The sequence below is a fragment of the Onychostruthus taczanowskii genome, unplaced genomic scaffold (assembly GCF_017590055.1).
Source record: "Onychostruthus taczanowskii isolate IOZ18803 unplaced genomic scaffold, ASM1759005v1 scaffold38, whole genome shotgun sequence".
Taxonomy (NCBI): Eukaryota; Metazoa; Chordata; class Aves; order Passeriformes; family Passeridae; genus Onychostruthus; species Onychostruthus taczanowskii.
This window is the reverse complement of record NW_024501237.1, coordinates 8,457,933-8,478,612: the sequence shown is the minus strand read 5'-3', so window position 1 is coordinate 8,478,612 and position 20,680 is coordinate 8,457,933. Positions and strand designations below refer to the sequence as shown.

At 40.2% G+C, this 20,680-nt stretch overlaps 1 protein-coding gene across 11 annotated transcripts in view; it reads right to left on the bottom strand.

Moving 5' to 3' along the window:
• Positions 1 to 6,454: 6,454 nt before the first annotated feature.
• ELF2 (E74 like ETS transcription factor 2) overlaps positions 6,455 to 20,680 on the bottom strand; it is a 35,684-nt gene continuing 21,458 nt past the window's right edge. For 5 of the 11 annotated variants that reach the window (XM_041411935.1, XM_041411940.1, XM_041411934.1 and 2 more), the window contains 6 exons: positions 14,720 to 14,833; positions 13,547 to 13,720; positions 12,500 to 12,586; positions 9,125 to 9,317; positions 8,395 to 8,748; positions 6,455 to 8,162 (listed from right to left, as the gene is read on the bottom strand). In XM_041411935.1, coding sequence (XP_041267869.1) covers positions 7,535 to 8,162; positions 8,395 to 8,748; positions 9,125 to 9,317; positions 12,500 to 12,586; positions 13,547 to 13,720; positions 14,720 to 14,833 — 1,550 coding nt within the window. In that variant the 3' untranslated portion in view covers positions 6,455 to 7,534. Of the gene's footprint in view, positions 8,163 to 8,394; positions 8,749 to 9,124; positions 9,318 to 12,499; positions 12,587 to 13,546; positions 13,721 to 14,719; positions 14,834 to 14,967; positions 15,115 to 20,680 lie in introns of those variants that run through there. The other 6 variants (XM_041411944.1, XM_041411936.1, XM_041411945.1 and 3 more) reach the window with 3 other exon arrangements.

The window sequence follows — 20,680 nt, the reverse complement described above, 5'->3', positions numbered from 1 at the left end:
TACCTATGTAACCATTCTCCTGTGTTGAGATCATCCCCCAAATCCCCGCCCTGGCTCTCTGTCAGTCACTCAGCATCCCATCCCTTCTATCTAGATCTTTCGGTCAAAGCTGTCGAGTGATTAGCCCGAAGCCAGGGTCAGCCCCCCAAGGATGATGTTATACGCTATCCCAAATGTCCATCCCCTAAGGCTGTATCCCTGGAGGGGCTTTATTTGGCAGCAAATGTATCTACCCTCGGTTTCCTCCCCCCCTTTAAATGTAACCTCGAGACTCCTTTGTCTCGCTCTGAGCACGGCGCCCCCTGAGGAGAGGGGCTCCCTGGGGAGCTCCGAATAAACCTTGGACTGGCCCCCTGTTCAGAGTCGGCCTTTTACCCTCCACTGATGTCTCCAGTGTCTCTTCTGCTGCAAAGGTGACTAGCCCAGCTGCCCTCAGTACCCTCGGGGCACCAGAGAGTGTCCCCCCGCTGTCGGTCACTTCGGGGCTGCCCCCCCGCTGTTTGCCGACCCGGGGCTGGCCAGGGTTCACTGGGAGGCACCAAGAGAGTCAGAGACAAGCCCCGTTTTCAGGATTTGATCCTCTAATGAATGTGAAGGCCTTAGTATTTAAATCAAAACACTTGTGTTTGTAAAACATCTTGCCCTGACAACAATTTTATTTATTTCATGTTAAGCTTCTGCAAGTACCAAAGGGAATGAGGTTTGACTACCCAGTGAGATTATCTTAAATCTTTTTCTGTTGCAATACAAAAGAAGTTTAATGCAGTTTAGACAAAAAGCTAAACTCATAATAGTGTGCTCTTGTCATTTTTCTATGACCTGAGATGACAAATTCATTAGAAGTGTGAGGAAGGATCCCTCCAGTAAGAGCAGGTGAGGAAAGAGAGGTTGACTATGACCTAGAGTAAATACCCTCACTTCTCCAGAACAAAGTGCATGTATCTGTCACACACATATAGGCTGTACGGTGACTGTACCTTCATCTCTTCTGTGCTTCTCTCTGGAGGACACAGCTAACCAGGGACTATTTCTTCCTCTACTTTGAGTATTACTTTTCTAAAGGTTTAAATTTGTAGTCTTGTCAATCTTGCTGTTTCAGTAAAGGGCCAGTCTTAATATTGAAATATTTTCTTTTATTTATCTTCAGAATCTAAAGCTACACTGGAACCTGTTATAAGATAAAATTTATTTATTGAGAGAAGTTGGTGATCCTGCATCTGACTGGAAAGCATAGAGTGACAGTGTTCAGGAGCCTCTTCCTGTGACCCAGGGAAGCTCTGGCAAAGCATCTGGGCTACAGCAGAGGTGTGTTAGTACAGTTAGTATAGTAACTCCTTTGACTGCTCACTGGTGACATAGGAATTGCATATATGGATTTTAAACATGCCATTATGCCAGAAAATGGCATAGGAAGAGAGTTGGGAAGAGGGACAACAGTTGGAGTTGTGCTGACATTTAGATAATCGAGGAAGATATGGCAGGGCAAATAAAGAAGTATTTCCATGTGAAGTAGGTGCATAGTAACTCTTAAATGTTCCAGGTGTTTAATAATAAAACTCTTTGGAAAAAAGCAATATCTTGGCTGCTGTCTTTCTCACTTCGCTGTCCCGAGTTCCTGTTGCCAAGGAGGTGACCTGTCTCAACTAGTTTGAGTTTCAAGTTGCTGCCGCCGCTTCTCCTTCCAGACCTCTTTTCCCCCCTCCCTAACCGTAATCTCAGAGTGGCATGGCTGCTTTGCCTTCAGAGCACACACTCTTTCTCCAGCTTGGAATGTCCAGATTTCACAAGTCTGAAAGAAGGGAGTTATGCTTAGCTGTTAAGCTGCTCACTCATCTAGTCGGAGGGGAAACCTACACTGTATTAATTTAAATATTCCCCTCTCCAACAGTTGTGTGGAGCTACAAAACTGCAAAGCGAGGTGCAAGAATTCCTCCCTGAGGGCTGCTAAATGTGCCTGGGAAGGCTGGCCCCTTACAAGATGCAGCTGTATCTGCCACTTGCTTCTAAAACCTCATTTGAAGAGGAGAAGAAGCGCCCAGGTGTGAGCTTTACACAGCCCATAAATTACTATAATTGCACTGGTGAGAAGGGAAATACAGAGTCTGGTGACTGGAAGTCCCAAACTCCCACACAAACACACTCCTCATCAGGCAAACAAATGAAGTGCTGTTGTGGAGCTGTAACATGCTCTGCACATGTTCCTGACCCTTGCAGGATGAGGGCGATGGTCTGCTTCCAAGCAGAGGCTCCTTTAACCAGCTTGGGGTTTATGTGGATTTGACTTTCCCCAAAAGAAAGGATTTTACAACCAAGGAGACAATGGCCTTGGTGAATACTGTTACCAGGCATGTGCAATATGCCAGCACCACCTTTGGCTAGAATTTCAGAAAGAGCAAATTGTGTCCCTGGAAGCCAGAAGGGTGGCATTTTTGGGAGATTTTGGGCAAGAGATGCAACACTGCCAATGCCCCACAGAAAGACAGACCTTTGAGCATTGCTGCCATGTTTCATACCAACTAGACACTGACAGCTTCCTTTTTATGGTGCTGGCTGCCCTCAATTGTGCAGAGGGGGTGAGATGCAGAGCTTTGCCTTTACAATTATTTTCTCTTAGGACCTTCCCTCAAATGGCCTTGCAAGGAGAAGAAATTGTACAAGTGCCTGTTAATTAACATCTGTAGTCATCTGCAGCTAAACACTTCTAAAATCAACACCACAATGTAGACCTATAAGATGGTATCTTTAGGAGGTCAAATCCTTGCTCATCTACCACAAAAAACTCACACCAGAAGGTGGAGCTTCCATCCAGACTCCTTTGGGCAGTTTTCTCTCTCTGGAAAAAACTATGCTTGTGGTAGAAAGCCTTTACTTGAGAGCAATGATCAGGTCTGTATTTAAAAACAAAGTAAGCCATAACCAAAAAACCCCACCACTCCCACCAAAAAGCCCATGGTTTCATTTCACTTTTGTATAAGCAGCTCTATTTTCCTCAGGCCAGTCAAGGTGTCCATCAGTGTGGCGCCTTTCCCACTGCCAGAGCATAGAGCCACAGACCCGATTATGGGAAGCTTTTTACCAGGAGGAACTGAATTATCACAGCTGCTGAATTCCCACTGTCACTCTCACAGTGGAGTATATGGTATCTATGATTCTTAAGACATTTTAATTTATTCCCTTGCTTGCATCCCTTGCTTAATTCTCCTAAAAAAGAAATCAAACTGTTGAGAAAGAGCATGATTTGTATGATACTGCCATCACTGCAGAACCTCTTCTGAAGTGGAAAGGGCTGGGATTCTTCTTTCATCCTGGACATGTTACAGTAGATGTTCACTGCTTAAAGGGTAATTTTGAAGTCAAGGCGGGGGTGGGATAACTGAAAAGGCTGGAGACTCTTCCCATCTCAAGGCAATTCTTAATACTGTCCTACTCAGAAAATCCCTGCCAATGCTGAACCTTTTCTGCCGGATTTAAAAAAAAAAAAAAAAAAAAAAGGTAGATAGGCTGCCAAAATTAACTGGTAAGTTCCCAGGAAGCTTCACCCTTTTATTCCAGTACATGCCATAGTTTATTTTGCAGACAGACTCTTTTGGAAAACTTAAATGGATTATTGCTCTTGCTTTGTTTTACGCAGTGAGAGGCAAGCCTGCAGCACTGAAATACTTTAGCCAGCTATAAATATCAGTACACTAAATATTTTTCAGAAGAAGCAGAAAGGATTTTTTTTTCCTGTGTAGCAGTATGACTCTTAACAATAAAAAATGTCTTCCAAGCTCTTCTTATAAATGTATGCCTTATAAGAACACCAAGGCTAAAAAAAGGCTCCACAGATCCCTTGCTTTTATCTTGAATAAAGCCTGCCTTAGCTTTAGCAGTGACACTTTTCCCTCACTCTCAAGCAAGCTGCAATAAGAAATGACCCACTTGTTTAATTTGCTGAGAGGCAGAAGTTGTTACAAGCTTATTAGAACACTATCTCTCCTGGAGAACAATTAGGTTCCAAATACACAGTGTCATTTGGATCTTCCTAATAAGCTTAACACCTGCTATTTGAACTGTCTCTACAAGGCAGACTTGCACTTAGCTTGTTCTGGCAGTAACAATCTTCACATGTAGCTGAGATCCCTGATGCACATGTGCTGAGTACCAACCTGAGGCTTCAAGCACCTCTCAATTTTCTCCTCACCTTCTGACTGCCCCCAGCTCACTCATCCGGATCACCTCAGATGTAACTCTCCAAAGCCCTAAACTTGATGAAAGGATCCCAAGTCTTCCTTTCAGCACATTTTACCCCGACAACTTGAGATGTGTCAAGGCCCAGACCCCTTCACAGGGAAAGATGTGCAAGAGAGATCTAACAAGAACAGTCTTCTCTGGAATGAGATTCCCCTTTCAAATTTTCTCATTTTTCATACTCAGACATTTATTCTGAGCTGCAAATCACAGTTGAGATTTTTTTCCCTTGTGGATTACACAGCATGACCCTTCTCATTCTGTAACTTAGAACAGTGGGTTTGAAAAATAAAAATAGCTTTTATCTGCAAAATCAGTGGTACCAAGTTTGTGTATGCCTCAATGCCTTCTGTATAAAGCATACTCACTTCACACAAGTTTCATTCTCCCTACACATCTACGAGTTACTGCTTGCCAAGGATGAGTTAAGCCTGGACCCTTCTACATGAACCACCAGATTCAGATGTAAAAGTGAATCCCACTTTCACCCATGTACAAAACAAAAGGCTTTTCAATGGGATTTCAAAAGCCTGGAGTATAGCTAGATACTAACCATTTCAATGTTCTAGTGTTCCTTTCATCTGTTTCAGATGTTACAAACCTGACCAAAGCTCCCTCATCCTGAGGTCACGTCCTCCAATATCACCAGTAAAAACATACTTATTTACAGAATCAGGTTAAGTCCCCTTTCCATTTCAGTTACAGCACATCCTCACACAGAATGGGATTCTCACAGTACTTCATCAACTTCAGGTGAGTATCCTCCGGCAGCAGCCAATATCATGTGCCTCTCACTGGTGGCCAGGGGAGAGAGCCAAAGGACCATCACTGGTTCCATGGCAAGACACAGCACTGGCAGTCTCAGAGCTGGCTATGGGCTGACTACCCCACCAGTAGCGGAGTTGGGTGCCTTCATTCCTCAAGTTTTTGCCATTACATAATGAAGTCTTGGCATTACAAGAAGGTCATCAGCTGGAGATCCTTATCTAATTCCAGGAAGATAGTTTGTCCCCATTTGACTTCCAGTGTATCTAAATTAGGTCTTGGAAAGGTCTTAATTACAAATACTTGACATAGATACTTCATGCTCTGAGATACAATCAAGTAACAGCCATCTAGAATAGCGTTTCTTACAGACTGGACTTACAAAAGTAGGTTTAAAAACACTTGTTTCTCTCTTCTTATCTTTTGGCTCAGATTTCTACCACCTGCCTCTCTTTACACCGCTCCATTTCCTTTTACACAGAACATTAGTACCTCTCAGACTGCCAAATTAATCAAGTGATTGCCCAGCTCCCCCTATTTCCCTTTCCTACCTCTTTTCTTAGAAAAAAAGTTGTCTTCTCTCTCCATTTCCTTGTGTGAAGGGGTCTTAGTTCTCTACCCCATGCTAGAAATACAGTTCACGTGTAAGAACTTTTGAGATTCTTTGGATTACACACACTTTTTTATCTGCTTCAGCTTCATTTTGTTCTTAAACTCTACCTCCCTGCTCAAGAGGATGAAAAAGAAGTTTTTCCAGAAGCCTTTCATATTTTCCCCAATGCTAGCCTAGCTGTGTGGAGCTATTTCCACTTTTCTTACCAGCTGAAGGGAAGAATGCTGCTAGGACGCTACAAGTAACCTGGTTCTCATCATGTAAACTATTTAATTCTGGTGTCTTCCAGCATTACAGAAGATGTCAGTTCCAGACAGCTGTTAAAATTGCTCCTCCAGGCATGAAGTACTTAGATGACGATTTAGACTTCCAACTAAATTTCAAGATTACCCAAGTTCCTGTTCTGAAGACTTTTCAGGGCATATCGCTAGGAACTGGGGTCCATTGGGCACTTGACTACCCACAGCATGATGTGCCAGTGTGGTGCCCCTGAAATCAGGGTAAGCTACATGAAGCCATGCAGATAGACTGGAAATATGGAACCAGTATCTGGTGTAGCTAGAGGAGCAGTTAGGTAGTTCACAGAGCTCATGTGTATGCTCACCATCCTGAAAACGTGTAAGAACTAGGCCCTTGCCAGAAGCTACTTCACCAGCTACAGCAAGCTTCTCAGATATGTAAACAAATGAGTGAGACAGTTGGTCAGCCCTTTGAAGCAGGGAGGAGTCCCAAAATTTCACACTGTATCATCTATATTAGGATGAATGCCTGGAAGATTTCAAGAAAAGAAGGTTAACAGGTTAGAAGAAAGGAAGAAGGAAAAAATAAACAGCACACCAAACACCATTAAATTTTCTTTCTGTATTTCATTAAAACCTACTTGAATACACTTTGAAACAAGAGTACAACAAAATAGAATATACTTCAAATGTTGAATATACAAACTATTATAGTTCGTTCTGAACACTGGTACTTCCCTCTTAACTCCAACTAAAAAAATTTACAGGTTTAGAGCTACCTGACAAAAGCTCATGCTGGGCGTGACCTTTGAAGTGAGAGTAGAGCTGAAACTGAAATGTATGCACAGATGTCAAGGCTATGTGAGAGAAACAGGCATGGTACAGCAGAAGGCAGAAAACCTGCTGCTACTTTGTCCACGATTAAGAAATTTAGACAGACTTTTAACTACCATACAAAATATGTTACATGTTATTCTATAACAATACTGTGCTAGGTACAAGGTTTTTAAAAAATTTGTTTTAATAAAAAAGCTTTACACAAACAAGCCATTAGCTTATTTCAAGAAAGATAACTGAAAATCAGTCTAAGGCTTTCAATTTGAATCTGCTTAAGCTGTATAATACAAAAATCCCTCCAGGCCTCTGTCTTCTTTTAGAAGCTCTTTAATCTCCTTTATTTCACTTCCTACAATACCTAGTAGCATAGTTTTTCACATAGCACCAGTTGAGTACTGTGGGCACACAGTAGTAATCGCTGGTATGCACATAAAATGCATCAAATTTGCCATTTGTGTAACAATGGGACTTTCCTCTCCCCCTGAAAACTAAAAACCAAGGCAAACCTCTCACACAGCTCTTAGTGTTTCAGGTCTTAGTGTAACTTGGTAACCAGTAGCGTAGTGAAATTGTTTGGTCCCTTTTCAGTCCCTCTCTCTTTCCTTCTCCATAGGTTCAGCTGTTTCCCAACTGGAAGAGGCAGTTTTTATCAGCATGTCAGTGTGGTTTAATTCCCACTGAAACACAGGAAAATATTTTTTTTCCAGTAAGTCTTCAACATATGCATGTTTATTAACATTACAAAGCTCTCCTTTTCGACTTGGTGGTGGCATCCACATCCCTCCCCCAGTTATGTCAGTATATTCAAAACCGTAACAGTTAGAAGTCCATGCTGGAAGAAACCTATTCTTCATTTTTCACACGTGATGATTCCTTCTGTTTTCACTGTCACAGGAAGGGCAATAGCTGAGGGTGTACTAACTACTACCACATGGGTTACAGTCTTGCTTCCATCCACTGGCTTCTCCTCTTTTACCAGCTGCAGTGTTTTCACTTCACATTCCTGTTTCAAAGCGGCTATGTCTGATTTAACTTCTGGACCTTTGAGAACTGCACTAATCACCCTGGGAGGAGTCTGGCCAGAGGCCTGCTGAGCAGGAACTGACAGTCTCATTACTGGTGTCCCATGAGCTATGGACACTGGGGTTAGTGCTCTAACAGCCAGTGGAGCTCCCACAATGTTGATACTTCCTGACCCGGACAGGCTCGTTTTTGTTTGCAATTGACACTGCGTGAGCTGTGTGGCAGGGATTGTGATGATTTTGGTGGGCTGCATTGTGATTTTGTCTCCATTTTCAGCAGAGGCTGGCATCACAGTAGGGATTGTCTGGATTACCACCTTTGGAGTTGTTGCTGTGGTTGGACTTGTGTTGGTTATTAACGGTGACCCTGCATTTACTGACTGCACCGCCACAGTTGAGATTTTCTGTCCCAGAGAGGTCATGACAACGGGCACTTGCATTGCCACACGAACAGTCCTACAAAATAAACGTGTATGTTTAGGCCAAAAATACAAGGCATCATTACAGATGACAACAAGGACAGACAGTTTTAAGAGAGACAGGTTTTTAACTGGGTCTTAAAAAAACCCAAACCAAACAATAACAAAAAAATGGAAAAGCCAAACCAGCAAGCAAAGAATCAAACCCCAAACCTTTTGCACATCTAGCAATAGAACCTTGGAAATTTAACAGCCCCATTAACACAAACCTGGGAGCTGTTGTTGCTGGGACAGTAGCAGTGGTAGTAGAAGGATGAGATGAGGATGTGTCATGAGCAGGTGAGGCAATATTCACAACTCTGGTGACTGCTTTTTCTGTTCTGGTACAGCTTAACTGAGAGGAATTTTTTCCTCCACGTGCAGAGGGTGCTGTTTTTAAAAGGTTTTCTGCAGATAAAGACACTCTTTCCAGGGACTTCTCATCTGTAGGCACTGACAGATCTTCATTGCAGGACTCACTTCGGTCATCATCTATGACAACTATATTTTTTGGCATCTCCTTAAACTGATACACAAGCCTCTGTCCCTCAACTTTTGCCAGGATTCCTCTTTGATAGTAGTATCTGCAAGGAAAGTACAATTAAGTAGTAAGCAACATTTTAAAGAAAACTTCATTCTGTGCTAACAAGAAAACCTGAAGTAATCACAGTAAAATCTACAATGTAAGGAGGTATGAAAAGAAACTGTCAGAACACACTGACAAGTGATCTGCAGGATCTACCTGAAAAAAAAAAATCTTATCTTTTTAAATACATACTTCAGGAATTAAAACTGCAAATTTACTGGTAACATAAAAAGTTACAGGGATTGCAAGACCGAAGGCTAAATCTGCAAAAGGGCAAAGTTTTTAAAATTTCAGAACCTTTATATTTCTATGGTCAAAAATAAGAATCAGATTTTGAATTGTAATAGATAACCTAAGGATTTGAGAGTGTTTACCTCAGAGCTCTTCCCATAGTCTCATAGTTCATGTCAGGCTTGTTTTTGTGTTTTCCCCAGAGTTTGGAGACAGCTTTTGAATCGACAAGTTTAAAGATTCCTTTCTCTCTCTGAGTCCATTTAATATATCGAGGACATGTATTTTTGTCCTGAAGAAGGTCCAACAGGAACTCCCATAAGTATGTTGTATTTCCTATAATCAGAAAGCATTTTTGTGTTAGAAAACCACTTTTAAAGATAACAGAAAGTTCTCCATATGACCTGAGTTACAAGCAATGTTACACAGAGGATGTAACCTGCACATATTCACTCATTCTGTTAATTTTAATGAAGTTTCCATAAATATTTACATTCTGAAAGGAGGTAATCCAAGTGATCTGCTATACAGCACAGAAGCCTGCCTGTTCAATCCAACACCCATTCGCAGTTCTTGAAAAGAAGTATGGGAGGGTGTTCTAAGTCAGTACCTATCTATGTAGCAGGACAAGAACTTGAATTTTCTTCTCATATTTGATTAAACAGGGCATGAAAATGCCAGTTCATTTTATGCACTGCAGAACAGGATACAAATAGGTGGTTTTTAAAAGGCATGCAACCTGCAGCAACAAATGATCTCAACTGTGGTTAAGTTTGTCCAGGATCTGGGGCTCTCACACTAATTGGTGCACCCCATGTTCTAATCCTTCCCAAGTGTATGTTGCAGAGTGAGCAACATCCTTCTAGGTACAAACCCAGTCCAACTTCTTAAAAGCAAGTATTCATAGGGCAGAAATCCCATGCACTCTTCTGTAATTAGGGGGATATAAAATGAAGTCAGGCTTAAAGATTTACTGCACTTGTCATGTATTCAAGAGGTGCAGCATCTTCACTGGAGAAGCCCCAGGAAGGCGTTTGTGACAGCGACTATCAGGACGCCATAGAATCTAACACAGGTTCTGTCTGCGCTCTGACCAGACCATGTGCTTCTAGGAAGAGGGGAAGAGAACCCAAAGAAAAAAGGCAGATCACATTCCAATTTGTACAGCTGGAAAAGACTCCTCAAGTTTCTGAGAAGGGAGAACTAAGACAGATCCACAAGAAAAATAATCTCAGAATATTAATAACAATTCTTTAATTCTTTATGTCCAAGGACATGGACCAAATTGTATTTTTTCCTGTGTGTGAAAAAAGGTCATTAATTCTTGCGATTTAATGGCCTAGCATAGCACTTGTTATGCCATGCAAAGATAATTAAAATAAATTAAGAGACCACTGTTGCAGATTTTGAGAAGTCAGCTATCTTTGAAAACCTCAAAGGGTAAAAAAAGATCACAAGTTCGATTTTATCGAAAAGCACCTCATAGAGAAAAATTATACTTTACAATGTGCTCCAAACAACAGTAAGTACCTATTCAAGAAATACCAAAATTCAACTAGATTTCAGAGACATTTGAATAAGACCTATATGAGGAAAGAGTCAACAAGAGAACTCAGGAATCTTTAAATCATCCTCAATTTTAAGGAATTAATCTCTGGGGTTTTACCCCTTAGAAAGTGAATTTCTGGGTTGACCACTAAATACTGTAAGTCTGCAACAGGTTTTGCAAAAACGTAAGTGGCCTTCAGGATTAGAAAGCAAACAGGAACTTCAAGAGAATAAACAAAGTGTAGGACACAATTAAATCAGATTTATAGCTGCCTCACTTTGCACCAGAAAGTACCCAGAATGCACAAAGGAAGGAATGCCAACACGGGATCCCCTTTCCAAATGTGCACAATTATCTCTCATTCTCCATGACTCAACTCTGATAGTACTAAACTGTAGAATAATTCCTGGTTTTCCAAAACCATGCTGCATATGAAATAGCCTACCTTTGCAAGTGCTTTTTAAAATAAGTAACAAAAATTAAATCCAGTTAACAAAGTATTTTGCAGGATATCAAGAAAAAAAATTAATTTATTCCAGTTGTAGTATAAAATATTTAATGAGATACTTCATGAGAACAAGAGATATATGCAGACCATTAGGAAGGGCCATAGAAATAAAATAAATTTAAAAGAAAGCTAAAAAATCTCCTAAAAACCAGAGAGCAGTACCATCTTCTACTTTATAAAAGAAGCTATAGAGCTGAATTCACCACCACAAAAAGGAGAACAGATAGAAATACAGGACTCCTTTTTCAAATTATTTGTCCAGGAAACTAAGACCTGGGACAACTGGAAAGTACTGTTCAGGTAACAGAAAGCTGCAATACTAAAATCTGAAACAGAAATAAAGGTAAGGATTCAAGAAGACTACATAAAAAGGAAACACTAAACAAGATGCATTTTTAAATACAGCAGATACAAAATCGGTCATCTCCACTGAAGTCCACTGCTACACCAAATCTAAAGCAATGTGGGCACTGCAGGGAAGTTTAATTAGTGTTTGCACTGGTTTCCATGAGCAAATACCTCCATGAAATCAGTCTCATTCTTCCTTGCCCGACTGACAAACATGCTGACTCAGGAGCTGTAGCCAGATAAGGAATTATGTAAACTGCAGAGACCTTGTTTTTAAACAAATGTCAAAGTAATAGTGGAGCTGACCATTGCACACTTTCTCAGCCAGCATGTTCTACCCAAGTCACTAAACTTGGTTACTCCCAGGTATAGCAACATCTCAGAACAACTTTCAGTGCACCAAGTGGAGGCGAAATCCAGATTTTTCACCTGTAGCCAGAGAAGACTGATACACTGCATACTACCCCAAAGGTACCTGTGAGCAAATGCCCCAGTCTGTCTCCTTACTGAATGAATAGCAGGGGCTTGGAGTCCAAGAAAGGAGCCTCTATTTATCAGGAGAAACACTAGGAAACTGGAACTCTTCTGCACGTAATCCTCCACTCAACCAATATGGAAACACATCATCATTTGTTTTTCTCCTTAAACTAAACTGAACCTATTAGTCAAGGAATATATTCCCACTGATGTTTGTCAATTAACTAAGAAATCAGATTTCTAACCTTATTACCTTTACTTCCAACCATCACCTTTCTAAATGCTCATATGCTGCCTCTGCTTGAAAACAAGTCTTACAGCAGTAGCTTAATAAATTACGTGTGTAGCACTAAGTTGATACACAACACAAAAGACATCACAAGTCAATAACTACAAAGTAAAGCAAATAAAAAATGAGAAAGCCTTTTAACTGCGGAGGGTAGTAGAGCAGACTCCTAGAGCATACATCCTTGTGCTAGATCTTGTACAAACAAATTTAAAGACATTGAGTAAAACTCTAATAAAAGTCAATACAATCTCATCCATCACATTTTTAAAGATATGTACATCTACAGTGATAAATACCATGCAGATACATTGCTTATTTTTAAAGACTCAATGAATGGAAAAATATACCTTTGCCTTCTCTAGGTTTCTTCTTTATACCTAGATCTGGAGACCCATCAGATAAAGCTGATTGCTGGGTCTTGGGTTTACGGCCAGCTGCACATAATACATGGGGAAAAAGAAGTATTAATCATATGCAGAGTAAAATTTTATAGTTTGCCTTTGCTGAAAAAAGCAATTTGTGTATTTCCCCCCCGATGTTTCATCGCTACAGGTATGGATAAACTTAGATTCTTAGATTACTACTGCACATTCAGTGTAATTATCATTTGCTTGCTTACTTCATAGGCAGATTTAACTCAATTGCAGACAAATTAATGTGCATTTTTATTAATTCTAATTCTAAGACTCACAGATCTTTGATTTGTATAATTTTATCACTATATTGCATTTCTTTCCCTCTAAATTACAAGTAAATATTCCATCTCAGCATGTCTGGAAACCATTAAATCAATGTTCCTAAAGTTATGTGAACTGTATTGATGCCTCTAACAAAACTTTTAGACCAGAGAGAGAAACCTTACAAGGTGCCAACCTCTCATGTGATAGCAAAATGCTTAGAAATCAAACACTGTTCTGAATTGTTTCTCCAAGATATGCCAATTAGACAGGAAAGACAAAAATTTTACAAAGATCTTATAATGATTTTGTAAACTGATTTATGTTTTTTTAAAGTTAGTATTTACCCTGTTGTTTCATAGCATGAACCCCAAGTCTACCATGTCACCAAGTATACCCACACTTCAGACACCAGCGACTACCCACCACAGAAGTCCTCTTTGAATACTCTATCCTTCCTCCACTTTGTGTTAAAATATACAACACAGAAACCATCTTCCTTTATGGCTTGTCAAAGCCCATTCTCTTGCACCCTCTTTTTTCTTGATGCACACCCATTTTTCTAAGAACTCACATTTCAGACTCCCATCAATCTGTTTGTATGAGCAAAGAGATCAGACCATCCAATCCATCCTCCCCTGTATCAACTGCACCATCCACAGCAGTGGACAACAGAAGTAAGATTTTGAGATTGCTCCTATGAAAAGCCATATGTACCCTTTTTCTTTTTCATTGGTTCATGGATATCAGGGGAAGTTGGAATGGGAGATACATCCATTTGTTCAGATTCCTCTGTTGATACTTCCACCACGGTTTCTGTGATCACATCAGGTCTCATGGCTGCATGGATAAATTCTGGGGTGGACACACAAGGAGGGACAAAAACTTCTACTACAAGAGAAGAAAAAAAGAATAGCTGATGAAGTTTCTACCTGATTATTTTAATGTATTTTACCTAAAATTGTTTTAAACAAAGCATATGCAACAGTGTAGTAAGGTTCTGCTCCAAAATCCTGTCACCTTGGAAACCAATCCAACTCCCCAAAACATGCACACTTGTCAGTAGTTTTAGGCAAAAACAAGGATCACATCAATATAGTACAGAACCAAACTCGACTTTAAATTAAACAAATTAGAGCTCCATCTTTGATCATTACTCTGATTTCCACTTCTTATTTCGTAGCTTTTGCATTTCAGTTTGACCATTATTTCATCCAACATATATTAAATAACTTCAGAAGGGGTACATCAGTTAAAGTAACCATCAACATTAAGGTTTGGTTTTTCAGACAGGTAACACAACAATTGCAACACATTGGTTTTGGATATTCTTTATAAAATAGAAAGATGAATAGAAATTATTTTCCCTTAAAATAACTCTTTATTTTAGCAATTTAAAATGTCAGATTCACAGAACCCAGAATGGCTGGGGTTAGAAGGGGACCTGGTCCAACTCCTTGCTCAAACTGTGCCACCTAGAGCTGGTTGCCCTGGATCCTGTACTTTTTAGTATCTCCAAGGATGGAGTCTCCATGGCCTCTCTGGTCAATCTGTGCCAGAGCTCTGTCACCTGCACAGTGAAAAAGTATTCCATGATGTTTAGGGGGAAAAATTAATTTTAAATATGTCATTACTCAGCTATCTCTTCCCAACAACCCCCCTCAGACAAATTATTTAATCTGTAAGTATACGTGTTGCAGGCTGGAGAAATCATGTAAAACTCAAACAAATCAGTAGTTTTTAAATATGCAGGCAAATGTTTTAAAAACATTTAATTTAAACATTTAAACAGCATACAGCTCTCCACAGAAACAGGTTTCCTACTTTGCTTGTCTTACTGATTAGTAGAAGGAGAAATGGCTCCCAGAGCAGAGACTGTGGCTGACATACCAGGACTCCTGGCATCTCTCAGGCAGGTAGGAGACTCCATATGAAGCAAGGCCTCCGCAGCTTCAATTGTCTTATCTGTGCAGGGCACATTACTGCCATGAACTGATGCTTCTACTGCAGAAGGATAAAAAAAAAAATTATGAGAACAGGTTACTTACAGAAGTCCACATATATCCCTGCACAACTATACTTCTCAATCTTTAACATGAAAAACACAAGATTATCAGATGTCTTCACACTTTTTGTACCTGCCTGTCAACAGACGTATTTAGGGAAGACGTAAGACAAGCAGAACTGACACTGTCACTTCTTAGATTAGATTTCTAGTTCACAAGCAAGCTACTCATTTCCATGAGGAGTTCAAAAGCTTTCAGAAAGAGACTGAGATTTGTCTTCTGCCTTCAAAATAACCAGAAAAAAACAGATTGTGATGAAGATGATTATAAATTAACACACCCATTAAAATCTAAAGGTCACCTCTCTTCAAAGTTTCAGTCTATTGGATAAATATATACATATACATGTCTATGTATATATATATATATGTAAATACTAGACTAGTTTCTAAAACCCTGTTTTGATTTCTGACATTAAAAATAATTATGAGTTCATTTTAGCAGGTTGATTGTTTAAAAAAAACAGAAAGCACGACAAACAGTATCAAGGTGTGCTTCATGCAAAAACTAAGGGAAGAAGGTAAAAATAGTTCTTTTTTCAAGTTCTGAAATTTTAGGAAAACTAATTAATCAAAAATAATGCAACTTCAAGAGAGCACAGTTAAGTTTGACACAGTGCAGATCACAGCACCTTGACCACAGCAGCAACACTAAAAAACTCCAATGTACCATGTAAAACTACAATTCTATGCACAGCTAACTCCGTACTCCTCACCCTTGTACAGGTTTTGCAGAGTGGTGACCCAGAAACACCTGTTGCCCATTACCCACACTCTGGCCAAGGTAGCTGCCTCTCTTCAGTTGCTCTTTCCATTTATGGCCATCTGCTCTAAGCTGAACCAGTCCAGCAAGGCAGCCAGCAACCAGGAGATCTATCTTTAGCCCGAGCAGAGTCACCTATCTCTAGTATCGCAGAACTAAAGAGGATTTGGGAATAATTCTCTATAAAAACTTCAAGGCACGTACGCTGTTACTGAATATGTCTAAGAAATAACTCAAGGTTTGTTTAGTGAAAAGCAGAGAAACATAAAGCCAGAGTTGCTTCTGACTTAAGGAAACACTGAATACACACATATTCCCTGCAGGCTCACATGGGGAAGCCTTCCAGCATGCTGCAGTTTTTTGAAATGCAGTGATTAAAACCTTGAAAAATCTACCAGCCAGCAGAATACAGACATCAACCTGAAAGAAGCTGAAAGTGGGTGAAATGCGGAAGATGCAAAAATGCAAAACTACAGGTGACTGAAAGTTCTTCTGAACCAGCCTGGTGCCTATCTGCTGACTGGCTGATGGGATTCCTACCACAGCCTATTTGCTATGGCCTGGGATGCTATTTAGAGGGCTTTATCTTTTGGAACAGTAGATGCCTGTTAAAGCTGACATTGCAACACTGCTTCACCCCAGGCTGTGAACAATAAAAGCTTACCTAAGAGAACAGGAAAATCAGGAAAGGGTCTGTATTTTTCACTCTGTTTCTTGGATAACCAGTGGCAACCAGCACAAACTATGCACCATGAGCCTCTTCCCCAGCTGCAAACCCGGGACTCTCCCCATGCTTGGCCAAGTGTTTCCTTCCCAAGCAGCTGTTTGGGCATATCCAAAGTCAGAGGCTGACCACATGCACTGTACCAGGACTGGCCCTCCTGTAGCAGGAAACTTTCTGCTCAAACATTTCTCTTTCTAGATAAAAGTTTCAGTGGCACAGAATTTGATCACTAAAGTTTCCCTCATCTACCTGATAAAAATTTTCACTGATTATCAGAATACAGGAGCAAACTTCAGATAATTGATAAAAAATGTATAAATTCTACAACGCTACTGAAATTAGAAAGTCCAAATCAGTATTTAATATGTTATTATTCTAATGCATGCAATAAGATTCAAAGCATGTTAGCAAAGCTTATCCAACCAGACAGCTGCTTCGGTGCCATTAGGTCCAGTATATAAAGGACTTTTGTACAGAAATTCAAACTCAGATGACAAATTTCGATTGTAAGAGGGCAGTGAATTCACTACCTTCTAAATGCTTAGAAGAAAGAAATACAAAATTTTCCTACAGAGAACAGTTTAGATGCTGCACCAAAACTAAGAGGTACTTAGAAGAGGTCAGGAACCAGGCAAGAAACATAGCAGAAAGCCATCTACATACTTTTCTAGTACTAGGATATTCTGCTGAAGGACCAGAGTGGAGGAAAAGGAAATACAACCAGCATTAGGGACTAAGACTGCACACTTTAACAGCAAAGCAAAGGAGCCACTCGACCTCTCCCCTAAGCACCCCTTCCATTTCCAATAAAAACACACTATCTACTCCACAAAAGCCTCTTGGAAGCTACTTGGGACTCCACTAAAACTGTCACCTAAAAAATATCAAGCAAAAAATAGTAACACTTCTGGCTTTGGCTGAACAACACATGCTGTCTGTCTATCATGACAGTTAACAAAGTAATCTAACATTGCCAAAAGGACAGCTATTAAAACACTTGCTAAATTCAGTTCTATTACCAAGTTTCAAGCCTTCCCAGCTAACTAATTCTCCTTTACCCAGTACACGGTTTTAGCCTTAGAGGCATTTGTCTACCCAGTGAACACCAGGACTTGGCATTTCCTCGCAGGGAATGTTTACTGCACCAACACAGTGGGAAGAAAAAAAAGAGAAATTTGTATCCTAGCGCAAATGTATGTAAAATATCTGACGTGCTAGAAAATGTCTAACAGAAGACAGCATGTCAGAATGCTCAGACAGAAGATATGGTACCCAAAAACAGCTAAAAAAGACATCATAAAAGATGAAGTGAGGAAACAGGCTCTCTCAGAGAAGGGACAAGAAAAAAACAGGCGGCTCTTCCTGCAAATGACTAGATCAAATGTCATCAACCAAGTTATACTTGTAGCACAACAGTTCTCAGGTTCTCACAAAAGAAGATGGGGGGAAAAAGAAAACAAAATGAGTAGGATTCCACAATTTTAAAAAAGACAACTTTCCAAGACTTTGATACACAAGTATCACATCTAATCAAAGACTGAAGTGTATCACCCACTTCTCTAAAAATGCCCAATTCTATTTCCATTATATTTATGCTACCAACTATATGCAAGACCACAAAGGTAAAACAGACTGTATTGTTTCAGTAAAAAATACAAGGTGTAGGTCTGTTATATTATACAATCATTTCAGAAAGAATTGTCACTTGCCCAAATTAAGCAAAGTAGTGCATGTGGATGGAAGTAAATTTTCCACACTTTGGTAACTGAGTAACAAAAGAACTGCCATTTACTGATCTAGAACACATCAGAGCTAACACCACCACTTATCTTCCATTCTTTAAAATCAAGTCTTGTCTTACTGCTTTTATGAAAGAATCTGAGTCCTTGGCACATTATTTTAGAAAGTTTAATTTAAAATTTTTGATCTATTTATAGAAAAAAAACTCAGAAAACAAATTCAGATCTAAAGTGTGAATAGATAAGTAGGCTAGTTGATGTCTATCTTCACTGTTGGCCTAATGTTTGCTAACTCCACTTTCTACCCAGGTAGTGTGTATAGTGTGTATTCAAGGTTCTCAACAGCAGTTACAAAATACTAACCTTGCTAATTAAGTCTGAAAGGGCTGTACTTTGGATTTACAGAAAAAAATAGTGACAACATATTCATTTGGTAACAATGTCCTCCCCTTTTAACATAAGACTAACAAAATTAATGAAAGCAGTTTATGAGACTGAAAAAATGGATTGAGATTTTCAAAATGTTACTCTTTTGCACTGCACTACAGTAGCACCTGCGATAGCTTACCCTTTAATACTATCAGGCAACCAAGGCAACATTTTAATGAAGAATTCACAACTCCGAGCAGGGAATTCAGTAGTGTGACTACTATACACTAACAACCTCATTAAAAGTTTACTGGCATTCACGTGCTTGTTTTATTTCAGCATTTAAAAACAGCATTGGAAGTTAGTAACAGTGCTTAAACAACATCTTAATTAAAAGCAGTTGAATTGCCTCTGTACATAACATCCAGAAATCTTTCTGTATGCAAAACTTGACTGGAAAAGAAAGCATTCTTCAGTTTACTGCTTGTTTATGGCGGATATTTATTCAGAAACCAAAAACCAATTTCTTGGCATTTTCAATATTTCCCTAAGCCTGCCTCTGTTCAAGACTCTCAGCTGCACACAATTTAAGGATGCTGCCCAACCCACGGCATAAAGGCTAATCAATAACAAAGATGAGAGCAACCATCTCAAAACACTTCTGTCACTGTGAGTCGTATGTTATCAGCCCAATATTGACAGAAATATTAACCACAAAGCAAAAACATACCTTTGTAAAGTAATGTAGGAGTTGTTCCTACAACTGGCAATTAAGATAACACTAAGCAGTAACAATTTTGGTCCATCTGATTTCCCACAGTTATTAAACACTGAAGTTTTGTCAACACTGAAAACAGCAGCCATGGGGAAAAGCAACATATAATTATTAGAATCCCTTAGGATAAAGAATTCCTCATTTAAATCCATGTGACATCTACATACAAAACTAAGTAAACAGATACGGTATCTTGATAGTACGATGATGGGAATACTAGACATGCATAGGTATCATTCACTGCAATGCAAATATGGAAAAAAGCAATGAAGTTGGTTAGGCTAATGAGATTAGTACGACAAAGGACATCAAAAAGAGCAATGCAAAGGTCATTCATTATTTATCTAAGGGCTCGATCTCAAGCAATCTAGTTACAGTGACTTAAGAAGGTGTTGACACAATGATCAACTACCTAAACGTTTTCTATTCACGGACAATCAAAAGCAAAAAACAACTCACTGAGATCTGCAGCAGTGAGACCTGCAGATATCAAAGTTGTTCTACTGGCAAAGTTAAGCTATTGCTCCATCCTAGACCCAAGTGTCAAAAGACCTACTCCCCTTCTGTTATGTAGCAGAACAGCTCTTCACTGCTTTGTATTTTTCCATGTCTGGGGTGTGGGTCATCCTCCTCCAAAAAACCCTGAGTATTCTTCCACATTAAGTAAAATAAGCCATGACGAGTATCTGACTTGGCCCTTTCTGAAAGAATATCTTAATACACTGATAAACGACAGAGCATTTATCTTTAGGCCTGTAAAAACCCACTGCCATGTCAATGCAAAGCCAGTATTAAGCTTGACTCTGAAAATTCACGTGCAGCTACTGCACAGTTCATTACCTATAATGCCATACACTGCACTTTTAATGGTTCCAATGACTACTTTTAGAAGTTGAGCTTCATGCTGTAAAGGCAAAAATAAAATCAGATCTAGTACAACTTCAGTGGAGAACTGAATGCTCGACACTGCATTTGAGGTTTGGGTCAGTTGTAACCTTGCTCGTTCTCCAGAGCTTTACCACACTTTAAGACAAGTCCTGCGATCACTGGAGTATCCTGCTGTCAGACAGGTATAACAAAACGGAAAGAGAACAAACCATGCAGGACTCAAAACACAACCGCCAATGTCCCGGCAGCGGCTTGCGCCCGGGGGCTGCAAGATCTGACGGTGCGGAGGAGCGGCCAGAGAAAGCGCGGCACCTGCACGGGCAGGGAACGGTATTCCCGCCGCCTCGCTCCTCCTCACCCCGCCGCGGCTGCAGGGCCTGCCCGCAGGGAAGCCTCGGCCCGGGACGGCGCAACCGCCCGCCCTTGCCCGCCCGTCAGGGGCGCCCGCAGGCAGGTGCGGCCACGTGCGGCGGCGGCGCGGCCACTTCCGTGTTTACAGCCGGCTTCTCTCCGGTGCCGCGCGCGCCT